At 39.2% G+C, this 14,592-nt stretch overlaps 1 protein-coding gene across 5 annotated transcripts in view; it reads right to left on the bottom strand.

The window, feature by feature from the left end:
* Positions 1 to 920: 920 nt before the first annotated feature.
* PPP2R3A (protein phosphatase 2 regulatory subunit B''alpha) overlaps positions 921 to 14,592 on the bottom strand; it is a 30,338-nt gene continuing 16,666 nt past the window's right edge. For 4 of the 5 annotated variants that reach the window (XM_028730793.2, XM_028730794.2, XM_077930048.1 and 1 more), the window contains 10 exons: positions 13,595 to 13,697; positions 12,857 to 12,931; positions 11,951 to 12,037; positions 11,319 to 11,475; positions 9,866 to 9,914; positions 8,781 to 8,870; positions 6,992 to 7,167; positions 5,903 to 6,021; positions 4,631 to 4,737; positions 2,438 to 3,134 (listed from right to left, as the gene is read on the bottom strand). In XM_028730793.2, the coding sequence (XP_028586626.2) occupies positions 3,038 to 3,134; positions 4,631 to 4,737; positions 5,903 to 6,021; positions 6,992 to 7,167; positions 8,781 to 8,870; positions 9,866 to 9,914; positions 11,319 to 11,475; positions 11,951 to 12,037; positions 12,857 to 12,931; positions 13,595 to 13,697 (1,060 nt within the window). In that variant the 3' untranslated portion in view covers positions 2,438 to 3,037. Of the gene's footprint in view, positions 2,408 to 2,437; positions 3,135 to 4,630; positions 4,738 to 5,902; positions 6,022 to 6,991; positions 7,168 to 8,780; positions 8,871 to 9,865; positions 9,915 to 11,318; positions 11,476 to 11,950; positions 12,038 to 12,856; positions 12,932 to 13,594; positions 13,698 to 14,592 lie in introns of those variants that run through there. The other variant, XM_077930049.1, reaches the window with a different exon arrangement.

Here is a 14,592-nt window from a genome sequence, read left to right on the forward strand (position 1 = left end):
TAACCCCTTTCATATGAGGTAGGTGTTATTATTTCTACTCTGCAGACAAGAAATCCGATATACAGCATTAAGAGCAGATAAAATATTCAGTTCCCCGCTCATTTCCCCCAGAGCATTAGATTTTATCTCATAGCATTTGTGCTAGCTATGCAGTTCACAAGATTTTATCCAAACCTTTGATTCCATGCAATTCTTCATTAGTACATCAGTTGGTTTTATATATACTATTACTATTCTAGAGCAAACATTGGAGAAAGGAGTTGGTAAAATGCAACTTTTTAATATAGTATTTTTAGTGGAACTGACACTATGATTTCACCAATATTTTTGAGCAACTGTTTTAAGTTAGCATTATTCCACATTAGAGTGGTTATTGCCATGCTGCACCTGCGACGTCCAGCCTCCCAACGCAGCTGCGTACTAAACAAGACTTTAGACTAGTCTCATGCAAGTTTGTAGACTGGTCTGCTGTTTGGAAAGGTTTACTGCACTCCTGTTACAATTCCAATCAGGAATGGTTTAATTTGTCAATATGTTGTTCCTCACCCTCCTCCACCCACGCCATGTAGTTTGGGTGAATAACCGTATTCTCTAGAGAATCCAAACACGGCATCTTAAATAAGCACAGGCTTCGCATAAAATGTTTCCTTGGTGTTCCCAGGATCTATTTCACACCACTTGCCATAACATAAATGGCAGAGGCAATATATTGGCATCGTTTCACTTGAAGCCAATAGTGTAGATATGCAGATAACTTTAGTGAATAATTTTATAAGTGGTAATCCGTTAGGTTACCACTTACATTTACATTTAGCACTACATTTGAATAGGAATGATGTGTCAACAGGTCAACTGTATGCAAATTTGTATTCAAAAACACTGTAAAATTTTCTGTATTGTAAAAATAAATAAATAAATGAGCGGGGAACTGAATATTTCTTCCAACAACTCAGAATTATGGTATCCTCCAATTTTCCTAAAATTACAAATCCCCCCCCCAAAAAAAATGAGTGTGAATATAAATGGTATAGATGACATGGAAATGAAAACATTTTCTGTCTTTTATCTTTATCATCAGCAGTCTTTTTAAAAAGTGATAAATCCCATACTTGTTTATCATTTGCACCATTTATCAGACTGTAAATCAAGGGGTTTTCATTCTAGAACCCCTCTTATAAGCTCTGTTGCTAATACCTGGTCTGGAATTAAAACTTGATTGAGGTTATTTATTTATTTAAAATATATATTTATTGAAAACCAGCTTTAAAAATGTTAATTTGTTGTTATTATAGAGAGCACCACAAGCCTCTGACCAAAAAACTTCCACTTCTCTAATTCCAACTACAAACAAATGGTTTTGCTTAAGTAATTAGTAGTGCAGAAAAACGGCTCTGCACAAGAACATGCCTTATGCTGAATCAGATCATTGGTCCATCTGGCTCAGAACTGTCTGGCAGCAGTTTTCTATGTTTTTACATGGGATTCTTTCCCAGCCCTGCTTGGGAATGCCAGAGACTCAACCTGGGACCTGTTGCATGCAAAGCATGTGCTCAGTCACTGCACCTGGCACTTCCATAAAATGGTGTATATGTGTACGCATGTGTACAGATAAAGAACACAGGGTAAAGGACAGGCCCCTTCTGTTTGTGACCAAGGCAAATCACTGAGATGAACCTCAGAGCCCTCACACCATAAGCGAGAGTCATACTCCTGCATCAACAATCCAGACAGCTGCTCAAATATACTCTTCCAGATTGTTGTTATACAATGCAGTATTCATGCTCCAGGACTGGCACTGAAATTAGGTTCCAAAACTCTAGTACAATGTTAACCTATAGCAGAGGAAGTTAAATTTGGTATGCTGGCATTTCTTAAATTTGATCTTGTATCTGAAAAAAGTGCAAACAATTTCCTATAATTCAATGCATGATTATTCCTATTATTTTAACACATTCTATTATAGAATTAAGACAAAAGCAAGTTAAATACCAAAGTATCCAAACTTACAATCCATACTGTTTTGCCTGCCCAAACTTTTGGGGCGGTGAGGGTGTCACTGATTTTAATGGAGCTTTCTGAGCTCCAGTCAATTTTGCTGCTCTATCAGGGTTTTTGTTTAGTATTTGGTTGGGCATATACCCCGCACCTCTCATTCATGAGAGGTTCGCACCCTAGATTTTAGTTTTAAAAGCTAAAAAAAATGGTGAACAATGCAGGAAAGAGCTATGCTATTTCTTGCAGCAGTGTTTTGGGTTATTTCCTTGCAGTAACCGCTTGATTATGTGGGGATATATGTGCCATGATCTTTCTACAGAGATTTGTAGGAGTATTGCATTCGCTAAGACTAAACAGGTATGAGGGGCTCTTGTACTTTGTTGGAAAAGCCGTAAGAAAGGGAAAGCTCCTCCTGTGGAGAGAGGCAAAATAAGATCAAATAGCCTGGATTTTTCTAGAATAAACTTTAAAAAACAAACAAACCCAATAGCTTTATATTGGATTTAAATAAACTCTTCGGACACCCCCCCCCCCGCCTATTCATTGACAATCTTCCTGTGATGCTTATCTAGTGGAGTAATCTGAAAATATTTCTAGAAAAACACGTAGTTTCTGTCACAATTATGTAGCAAGGTGAGAAGGAAGCGGAAGGTTCAGTTTCTAAGTATAAAAAGAAGAGGAAAGAATCCATGAGGCAGGAAATAATTTCTTCAACTTGTTTTAAATTCTTTGGTTTTCTACAACCATGGATTCTTTTCAACCCTTTCCATGCTTCGTTGTACAGTGTAGCCCTTCTAGCTTCTCTACAGTTTCTAAATATGCCTGCGGAAGCCCACCCATATCCACACACATTACCATACTGCTGGAAGTTACCAAACCGCAGAAGCAAGTAATTATTATTATTATTATTTAAAAGATGGTGTTATGGTTTCAAATGTTGGTTATTTTCTCAAGGAAAAGAATGAAGTAATTCCTGAAATGTAAGAACTGAGGACTCTCCCATTTAGTATCAACAGACCTTGGAGAAACTTCTTCAATATGTTTAGGTTGATAGATCTGAGATAACTAAGTGATCTGACTTTTCTTCAATTTCAGGTAGTGATAAGAGTTCATCTGTTTCATAGTCGTCATCAAAAGATCTACAAAAAGGAAGAATGATATTAAGAACGCAGATGGTTTACATGTTTGGTTATAACTGAGGTCTTTTACTTGGATCATTTTTCAGTAAGTAAAACAGCTATAAATCTGAGGTATTTATACAGGTGTAGAGGGCGAAAATGTAAGTAGTGGATCCAAATGGCCATGATGATTCCATTTAAATCTTAAACGTATAACATACTAAAGCATTTGGTACCACTGCTTACAAATTTTTCACTTTATCACCTTAACAGGTTTATACACTTTGTAGAAGGCTCAAAACAACATGCAAAAGAAGCCGATTTTTCTGTCCTCATACAGGGGTACCTTGGTTGTCGAACTTAATCCATTCCGTGAGTCCGTTTGACTCCTGGAACGGTTCGAAAACCAAGGTGCGGCTTCCGATTGGCTGCAGCTTCCTACACGCAATCGGACGCCCCGGAAGACGTTTCGTTTCAAAAAAATGTTCGCAAACAGGAACACCCTCTTTTGGTGGAGATAATCTCCAGGTATAGGCAAGTGCATCTGTGCTGCTCATTGTGGGAGACAGTTGCCGGGGAGAGGGAGAAATATGGGTCCCTAAAATGCAGTTTTTTCCAGAGGTATGCTGGACAGAACAGGATATACAGAACAGGCTTTTTTCAGAGTTTGGCCCTGGAGAAGAAAAGTGCTTTCACTGACGTGAAGGTGCTTCCAGAATAACCATACTATCATAAAACATTGCTTATCTTCACTCAATCTTGCTTTACAAAGCCAACTCCTGAAAGACACATTTTAAGTCATAGCAATTTTCTGTGTCAGTGCCTGGTAGTGTACTATAAACTAAAACATAAGGAACGCAAGGCTCTTATCCTTTCTCTGCCAAGGCTGAGTTGCCTCAGGGCATGCTTTTAATATGCCATGGAAGCTTTCATCTACAAAGAGTTAGCAATATGAATTCATCAATAATACACAAATCCTTTGGTTGAAAAAGAGATTGTAACATTTCTGCCAGCATAGTTTAGGAACAGTTCAGCTAATTGCTTTGACATTTTGTAGATACAGTAGCAAACAGTATAACTATCAACTAAGGAATGACACCCTAAATGACTATGTTTATTGTCATAGTCATAGTTTATTGTCATAGTCAAACAGGCTTGCAGTGACATTCCAAGATTAGTTATTTAGTAACTCATTTTATTGTTCATAAACATGTTTCTCTGTTTTAAACAGTTTATCTTTTTCATTTTGCTTCAAAACAACTTTTCATCTTCAAACATATGAGTTTTGAGGCTCCTGGGAGTAGCAATTATAACCAGTGGCGTAGCGTGGGGGGTGCAGGGGGGGCTGGCCGCACCGGGCGCAACATCTGGGGGTTAGGGTTAGGGGGCGCAAATCCACGGGTTAGGGGGCACAAATCCACGGGTTAGGGGGCACAAATTACTTGCCTTGCCCCGGGTGCTGACAACCCACGCTACGCCACTGATTATAACCACATTTTGCAGATATTGACACTCACCCTTCTTGTAACTGTTCATTGCCAGACTCTTCAGCAACAAGAATTTCGTACTCCTCAGCAGCATATCTGTCCCAGTCAGAGGGTTCAGGACCATCATTCTCAACATCCTAAATAAATATGTGAGAAGGAAACAAGCAAAACTGAGCTAACCAAGTCACTTTCACAATATACATATTTGCAATGACTAGGATGCCTTTGAACAAATACACACACACACACACACACACACACACACAGTCTCAGGGCAATGACCATTCACTTTCCAGGTAAACTGAATAGAACCTCATTGCAGTTGGGAAATTCAAACTCTGAAGAGTACAACTACTAAAAACTAGAAATAGAAAGGACAAACAAATTATTTTTCATACGCTATATGCGTACATTTCTTTATACACTTTTAACTTAATGCCTCAGAACACTGGACTGAGGCATTTCTTGTTTACAGTAGACCATTGACTTCAGAAGGGAAATAAAAGCGACACAGTTCTGTGAAACTGTTTAAACTTGTAATGCAAGGTAGTTACAAATTCTTCACCAATAGTTGTTTTTTAATCAGGTGAATAAGGATTCAGGGGTTGCTATATGAGGGGAAAGGATAAGTTAGCTACCTCTTGTTGTCCCTTCCAGTTCAAAGAGTTCTAATAACCTTAGCTATTTAAGCCCGGAAAAGAGATTCTTGTATCCTACTTGACGTTCTAAATTTGTAGACACGATATATCCCATCTAATAATTGTCCCTGAATTGGATAAACTTGCCAAAGATCACATTCAAGAGAAGTGAAAACAGTCTATGTTTCTGTTCCTCTGAAATATGTACTGAAGAAACTATTACTGTTATATATAGATTTTACCATTTATGTATGCTGCTCATTTATCAGAATCATTTTAACTGTTAAGGAAGAATAATGTGCAATAGGCCAATGTACAAAGGCCTCATGACACCAAGCAAGCAGGGCTTTAATCATTTAATTTCTGCTGAAGATGCAGAAATGTCTTGTCATTACTTGTCCTAGTACCTGATCAAAGAATAATATAATGGGATATTACACAACCTTTCCAGATACTAAGCAAATTTAATCAGCTCTTCTCCCTCTTATATTTTTGGGTTACTAAGCATACATTTAGGAAAATTTCTGTTCTAAATACATCGTTTTGACCACTGCCACCATATTTCCAAGTAAATTCTTTTGGGAACTTCATGAAAGTATCCATCTCTTGTTGCTTTCCAGAGCAGAACTCTCAGAGCAATCACTATTTTGGAACCACTTTATACCTTCTGCACAGCAAAGGGATCCCGCTGTTCATTGTCCAAGTACTTTTCCAGGTTAAAGAATGTGTTGTAAAATACATGAGCCATTCTGCATCTTTTCAAGTCTCGCAAAGTTACCCTTCCTGCAAAACCAGGGGAAAAAAATAAAAACATTATTTTATTATCGGTCTAGCAGTTCTCAGTAGGACTGGGGTGTCAAGGCTTCTGGGTTACAGATCATGTGGTAAATAGTATTTAAAGATTTATGAAGAAATGGGAGATGGCCTTTCAGGCCAGATTCACCCATTCTTTTCAGTGATCTATTTTCAACATAGGTTGACATTTCTGTTAACTCAGTTTGAATCAGTATGTACCAGTGGCATGCAAAAATCCAAGTTCTGTATGCCATGGAAGTGAGATGATGATGAGTTTATATAAGCCCCCTTTTTTTTTTTTACAAATTTGTGCTCAAAAGCAGTTTGCAACAAGATAGTTGCTGTGAACAAAGTCTCCTCTAGTGCTTGATCAGCAGGAGAAAATTCAAATGAGTTCACCCAAAAAAAGCCAACATATTTTGAAATAAGTTTCTCAAATACTTTTGTGGACAAGGCCTTTCAAGTGTGCACTGACTTGATTGGCATCACTATCAGGTCTGTGGGTGAGAGATCACACAGATACATTATGGCTCACCATGCATTTAGAGAACCTTATAACACCATTTTGTATTAGTGGCATTAGCAGTTCATGGCTCTGCACCTACTTGCTGAGCCACCTCTAAATGCCCGGAGAGTGAAAATAAAAGCCTGTTTGGTGGTGGTGGGAACCGATCTCTATTACTTTGAATGTTAACTAAGGAATTGGCTGAGGATGCAAAGCCTAGGAGGTTGGTAAAGACCACTACTTGGCTCTGGGTCTCCCATACACAAGGAATCTTATCACCTGCTTGGATCAAGTGTCCTGCTGGTGACTGCCAAAAAAGTGATGCAGACAGAGTAAGGTAACTCTTCACAAAGGGGTCTGGGAGATCAAATATATCTGAGAGATCAAAGATAATCATACTCCCAAGAAACGGTCAGCAGTGTAGATGAATACTATTGTATAAATGGGCCTTACCCTCACACTCTGGCTTCACTAGATCAAGCATTTGGCACAGTAAGTCATGGAATGGCAGTGGCTCAATGCCCATGGATTCCATCCTCTCACACTGCTCCTCGTAAAAATACTCCAGTTCATACATGGAGAGCATGCCATCCCCATCCAAGTCCATGCAGCGGAACCAGTATTCAATACTAGGGAAAGGGGAATGAATAAGATTTGTTTGTAGCAAAGTTGGGGCAAGCAATAGTTCTAACAAAGAACCCTTATTGAGACAGCTTTCATATGCACAGTGAAGCTTTGTCCAGACTCCTTCCTTATAATGCCTTTCATTGGAAATTTCAATCTAGAAATTCAGAGCATGAGCTAAGATATATAATACCCTCAGTTGCTCAGTGACTCAAACTGCAATAGTTCTCCATCCTTGAGAGAAATTACAAACTGAGATTTTCACATTTAGCAGCAAAATACAGGATAAAGAAGATGTCTACATAAATTCAAAGCAGAGGTGACGCTATAGCAGTGAGGCTAACTATCAGAACAATGTGTTTCTGATCTTCATGGCTTGGTAGCCACTGGGGAGTGACTCCTTTTTCTACCACAAAAGTAAAGCCTTCTTGGGCCATGTGGAGAGAGCTACACTGCAGCTCATTCCTACGGTAGCACTAAGCAGTTTATGTCAATGTCCCTGGCATCTGCACAAACTGTTTTAGCTCTACAATTAGAGTGTACTGTGAAATATATTTTGGACAGTTTTGTGATTTGAACATAAAGTGGTATCCAATGTAGCACTTGGACAAGGGAAGTTTCCCACCACACTCCTCTATGTCTCCCAAAAAGCTTCCCTGGGGTTGCAGGGTCCTAAGGGCTGCAATGGAGTGGAACTTACTCCTAGTACAAGTTCTTCATCCAATGACAGCCAGGGCACTCAGTCTCTATTACACATCTGCATATTACATTTGTTTTTTAATATTACATTCATATTTTATATACAACAAAACGCTAAGGAGATCATCACATCAGTGCAAGCATTTCACTTGCCAGACAGAACAATCTCCCCCTCCTTCCCCTAAGTGCTGTTCTGAGTGTTTCCCCAACCCCACCATAGTCAATTGGGTGTGGGGGCATGAGGAGAAGGAGGGGCAAAAAGCCCCACCGCACTAGTGGAAGACGCTTGCATTGGCTTCCACAAGCAGGACTCACTAGCTGAATCATTCCCATTGTGTTTTTTAAACAGCATGCTTGTGACTGCCAATATCATCATCTTTTCATTCCTCCCTATCCCCAGCACATGATTAGCAAGTGACACATGGGGCCAAGATTGTAAGCCTATGGAAGTGCTGTATATGTGTGTAGAGTGCACAGGAAATGTTAGGACAAGTAACAAGAACAAAAAGCAACCATGGGGCAGTCTCATTTGGCTGCAGCTGTACTGTATACAGTGGTACCTTTGGTTAAGAACTTCATTTGTTTCGGAGGTCCGTTCTTAACCTGAAACTGTTCTTAACCTGAAGCACCATTTTAGCTAATGGGGCCTCCCGCTGCCACTCGATTTCTGTTCTCATCCTGAAGCAAAGTTCTTAACCCAAAGTACTATTTCTGGGTTAGCAGAGTCTGTAACCTGATGCGTCTGTAACCTGAGGTATCACTGTACAGAAGTTTATCCTTTCCCCCTATTTTCCTGTCAAGAATACCTTACTGGCAGTTGCTATTTGCCCCTGGAGTTACATAACATATGCATTTAACAACCTGCAAACGTATATATGTTCACTCCACCTACTCCAAATTTCTGGATGACTTATCTCACCTTGTGGGACTTCTTTTGTCTTCTTCAGAAATTAGAAGCCATACAAAGTCTGCATAGCTCATGTGGTTTTCTTTGTGCACTTGAATTCCTCTGAAACAGACAGATTTCAAACACTCGCTGAAGTTCACATGGCAGTTAAAAAAAAAAAAGATTTCTGAATACACCTCAGCATTTCACTTTCAATTCCTTAGAGAGCCCATGGATGTGTTAGTGCTGGTTACCCACTCCCTGATTCTTTGAAGTTCAATACTATTTAACTTGAAAGTGTACCCTAGAGAGCAGATCAGAAACTGCAAACTAACAACCCAAACATGACAACTTTTAAATTAAAACAGACCACATTCTCTCAGCATCAAGATTTTGGGCTGTTTATATAATCATTTATGTTGTACAAAGTCTCCATGTGGCAACCTTTCCCTGACATTTCAGGAAGATAAAGCTTTCTTATGAATGTATCTAAAATACAGACTGGGAAAGGTTTATAGTTCAGTAACAGCATGTGTGTTCAATCCACTGTATCTCAGGCTGAAAACAGTTTATTCTGGATTGAAGACAGAAATCATTCCTGGAGATTTTCTGATGGATGACATGAAAGGGTCAGGGAAATTTTGCATCACAATAAAAAGGTGCAATTGAGCTTTACATTTTGTTTCTCAACACTGTAGAGATATTTCAAAAGAGAAATAATGTTCATGGCAGCCAATGTGAGCATTACATGTGCCTTAGGAAACGAGATCATAGGAAGCTAAACTGAGTCAGATCATTGTTCCATTTAGTTCAGTATTTACTGCACAGACTGGCAGTGGCTCTCCAGGGTTTCCACCTGGGGACAATCCTAGCCCCACCTGGAGATGTCAAGAGATTTTAACCTTCTGCCAGCAAGATCTACCGCTGAGTTTTGTACCTTTCCCTCCCTTCTCTAAATGATTTAAAACAAAGCCAATTTAAGCTGCACATGTGAAGCCACCCCCAGACAAGGAATCAAAGTGATTCTACCCTACATTGAACTTCCTGAATCCCATTCTAACTTTTATTTCAAAAATTAATTTTCTTCCTTCGATCTTAATTGTTCCCTACTTTCTTACCTAAGCACAGCTCCACTGAATATTCTCTCTATAATCCTGTTTGACAGAGCTGTAGATGAAGAAATAAGGATTAGGAACAGTTTCAGTTCTTGAATGTGTTTGCAATCGTTCTAACAGTTGTTGCTTTCCCCTATACACAAGTGATATCTGTGCAGAAGAATATGAGAAGTGGCTTTCAATCATGTGCAAAACGCAACAGAAAAATGATTTTCCTCAGTGGCCAGGTTTTTACTATGTATCAAATAAATGGCTTAAAATAGTTTTGATTCTGAATACTTTTGATCTAGTCATTCTGTTGCTTCCTGATGGCTGGTTGTGATGGGCCACAACAACCGCCACCCACTCCCAGATACGGGTAAGAGGTTATTCCATGACCAGGCCTGAATCCAGATTGGAATGGATTTAAATAACCTGTGTCCTCCAAGAATGCTTGCAGTTGCTCCACCATGGCTCTAGCCACCACCCTCTCCCAGAAAGGGTATTGGCAACTGGCTGATATCTGTTCCAATCTGAAGGGTCCAGAGCTGGTTTCTTTAGGAGCGGTTGCACCACTGCCTCTTTCAACACAGCAGGGACCACACTATCACATAGCAAAGTGCTGACTACACTCTGGACCCAACCAATCAACCCCCTTCTACTAGATTTGAGAAGTCAGGAGGGGAAAGAATTGAGGGGGCATGTGGCTGGATACATTGCCACAAGCATCTTGTGTGCATCAGTTGATTGCATAAGGTGAACCTGATCTCACAAAACATCCTTGACAAGATCACCAGCTTTCTCCACTGGACCCCCCCCCAAAAAAAAAGCATTCAGGAACACATCTGGTTCCATCAGTTTCTGAGGGCAGACCATCCAAACAGGCCCATCACCCTTACAGGAGAGAACTGCCACCATCAGCCCCTCTATCTTTAGTCTATCATATCACTTGGGGGCAAAGATCAGATCAAGAGTGTGCCCTGCCTGGTGTGTTGGACTGATGAGCATCTATATGAAAGGCAATTTGTAACATTTTAATGCTTCAATCCACAGCAGATTCAGGCCCAAATTAACCCATAGCGCTACAGCAAGGTTTGAGATGGTAAAGGATATGGTGCCTGTTCATAGTTTTAACTTTTTACATCTCTTTCCCTACAAGGTTATGGCATAATAGACACAGCCTCGTGCTATCAGCTACCCTTTAGTTTAGTATTTTCAGCAACTGAATAGGGAAAAGCTATATCCAGTCCAATTTTCCCAAGAACATGGACTACTTTATTGCATGCCTATTTTGCACAATAATGACATGACTGAGGCACAGCAAGAGATATGCAAGGGTTTTTTGTTTGTTTTTTTTGTAAGAACATGGAGAAAGAGAGATCAAGTTTGGTAATCTGGGGTGCCCATAAAGTACATATGAGAGTATTTATTTTATATTAGTAACAACCACCTCCAGTGCTTCTCTTGCTCTGCGTACCTTGATCATTGTATCTAGCCAGATCTTTCTGGTTGATGTAGAGATCATGGTCAGTGTCCAGTTCCCAGAATTTACAGTAAATAACATAGAAGTGCTCATAGGAAAAATAATCAGTGATTTGATTTATGTCTTCCTCTTCCTCCAAGAGAGCTAGGGTCTGAAAAAATGAGAATAAATTCATTCTAATTTCCATAGGCAGAAGGCGCAGACCGTGACTAGAATGCTATCTTGTCAGTCTTTGTTATTATTCAATACATACCTTAAACAGCAAAAGAACTGTATGAAACATTAAACTTTTACTTTGTGATTATTTTAAAAATCCACAAACAAGCAAAATTAATACTTGATAGAGTTTTGTGACCATGTGCTTATGCGGCTACTATAGTCCTTACTGTGTCATATCTATCATCCTTCAACACTAGAAATATACAAATCTGTTCAGATCCTCTTTTATTAACTTTTGCTAAATCCAGCTATAAAACTAAAAACACTGAACAAGCTATGGGAACAACTAATATTACTTACGTAAGTCCAATTATTTCAATTGGTCTACTCTGTGTAACAATGGATATCACGGAAAGTATTTTAGAAATACTTGTTGCTCATAGGAATAAAAAAGAAAAATAGCATACCTGCAGAAAGTTGCTTTTCCTCAACTCTGTTAGGGATATTTTCCCAGACCAGGATCTATTGACTGTATAGAATATTCTTTGAATAACCTGGAAAAAGATTAAATACAATTCTCAAAACTGGACTTATTCTGTGTGATTAAAAAAAAACAAAAACCCCTCAAAGTCCCATAAGTCTTGCATCTTGTAGTCAGTAGTCAGTGACCAATATTTAAAATCAACAAAACAGACTACATGTAAACATGTATATGTATATAGTCTTAGAGGGATCTAAAATACCCAAAGGTAATCTCAGGGCAAGAGCAGGTTGATATGGGTATAGAAAGTCTTTCAGATATTCAAATCCAAAGCCATGTTGGGCTTTAAAGGCAACACTTTGAATTGTGGTCAGAAACAGTCCAGGAGTCAGTGCAGCAATATAAGTTCCAGAAGATCTGGTTAGTAACTTAGTCACTGCGTTTTGGACTGATTGCTATTTCCAAGCAGTTTTCAAAGACAGCCCTGCATACTACAGTGGTACCTCGGGTTAAGAACTTAATTTGTTCTGGAGGTCCGTTCTTAACCTGAAACTGTTCTTAACCTGAGGTACCACTTTAGCTAATGGGGCCTGCCGCCGCCGCATGATTTCTGTTCTCATCCTGAAGCAAAGTTCTTAACCTGAGGTACTATTTCTGGGTTAGCGGAGTCTGTAACCTGACGCGTCTGTAACCCGAGGTACCACTGTATAGGGTATTACTAGCCTATCACTTTGGACAACTTAACAAAGACTGTAGGGAAGGGAACAAGATGCTAGGGGTAAACATTATTATGCCATTCTACAATGTGAATTACTTTCCTTGTAACACTGAAAATAAATCACGAACCTTTTCTTAGACGAATGCTGACATCTTGTACATGAAGTTAACCTACCGTAGTAATGTAGCGGGAATGGAATTCTGGGGCATCCTTCAGAAATGTCAGCCCAGGATGAGTTTCGACTACATCCTGAAAGATATCCAAATTATATAACACAGAAAAGTTAAGAGAAATGATATGATACAACACTGTCAGCAGTTAAAGTATAATAACATATGAAAAGCCCTGACGGATCAGATCAAAGGTCCATCTTGTCCAGCATTCACTTCTCACAGTGTCCAACTAGATGCCTATGGGAAGCCCACAAGAAGAACTGGAAGCAGGCAACTGTTCATAGCAGCATGATAAAAACTACTGTCTTTAATGAAACCTTTAAGATTCATAAGTAATGCCCACCTGCTAGGCTACCATTTTGAGTTACTTTAAAAGACAGGAAAATAAAACATAAAAGTCAGTAAGCAGGCAACAACATATTTTCAGTCCACTTAAGCAGAACTCCCAGTGTGTGTGTTCCCATGGAACCTCCTCCTCACTGTCTTAGTTGTGCCCCTACAAACACTGAAGATCCTGTCCTTGCCTCTCTCTGTAGGGCATCCTGCTATGTAGACCCAGACTGGCTTTCATCTGCATGTTGTTTAACTTCAAATCACAGTGAGTGAATTAAGCTGTGGCTCTCTGGGTAGAGTATATTGAGGAGGAAAGGGGTGACTTCTTCAAAAAAAATGTAGGTGCTTATCTAAAGGGTTTTCCCTCTAATTCATAAAATGACACTTATTAGCAAGTCACACAAACCTGCAGTAAAGGGATGAAATCTTCTTGTTCCAAATAGTTGCTGCTGGGTTTTGCTAAAAGGCAAATGAATTTTGATGCATCATCATGGCAGTTGTGTAGTATCCTACAAAGGAGAAATAAGACTGTAAAAGTACTATCGATTTGGATTCCCAAAGAATCAAAATCACACAGCTTTGTAAGGTCTTCAGCTTAACCCCTTAATTCTCATTCCCAGCTACAACTGCATTTGTTCACATTCACCTATTTGTACACTTATCTCACCCTCTGCAACCTCTATTTGTGTTTCACATCATCTGTTTTATACTGTAAACCTCTTGGGGCTAGGGATCTGACTATTTTATGCTTATGAAATTCCATATAAAGCATCATGTACATTGATGAAGCAAAAATAATACGGTGAATAATAATAGTATTAACATTAAGGATCAAAGTAGACATAATGCTAAACACATCTCTGGAAGTTGACTCTCACTTTCTCTTTTTATACTCTAAATAGCCATGACAAGGGTCCCAACTGGGATCATGATTACACTGCACAAGAAAAGAAAGGTTAACACTTCCTTCTGCTGTAGTCCTACAAAAATAGCCACCTGTAGTTATTTGGCTTGGGAGTTGCTTCACAATGGCAACTAGAGTAAAAAGAGAGAGGTGCAATTTCCAGTGATAGTGCCACTTCTAGGTCAGCCTTGAAGGCTGATTGTAAATGTGGAATGTACACAGATTCATTCTCATGCACTAGAAAGCATGCATAATGTAATGTAAGAACAGTTGTACACATGAATGTTTTGGCTTCTGTGCCAGGTGGATTAGTTTCCTACTTCATGCATTGGGACCAAAATATACATGTACTCTTTTGATCATTTTTCACAGTACTTTATATATACTCTTTGGTATATAAGCATAAATAATGTACAGCACATTTTGTGATAATGTCTTCAATAAGTACTACATAGATCCGTTAGAATGCTGTAGCTGGTGTGATTAGTTGGTGGTCTGCA

Source organism: Podarcis muralis, chromosome 6, assembly GCF_964188315.1.
Source record: "Podarcis muralis chromosome 6, rPodMur119.hap1.1, whole genome shotgun sequence".
Lineage (NCBI taxonomy): Eukaryota > Metazoa > Chordata > Lepidosauria > Squamata > Lacertidae > Podarcis > Podarcis muralis.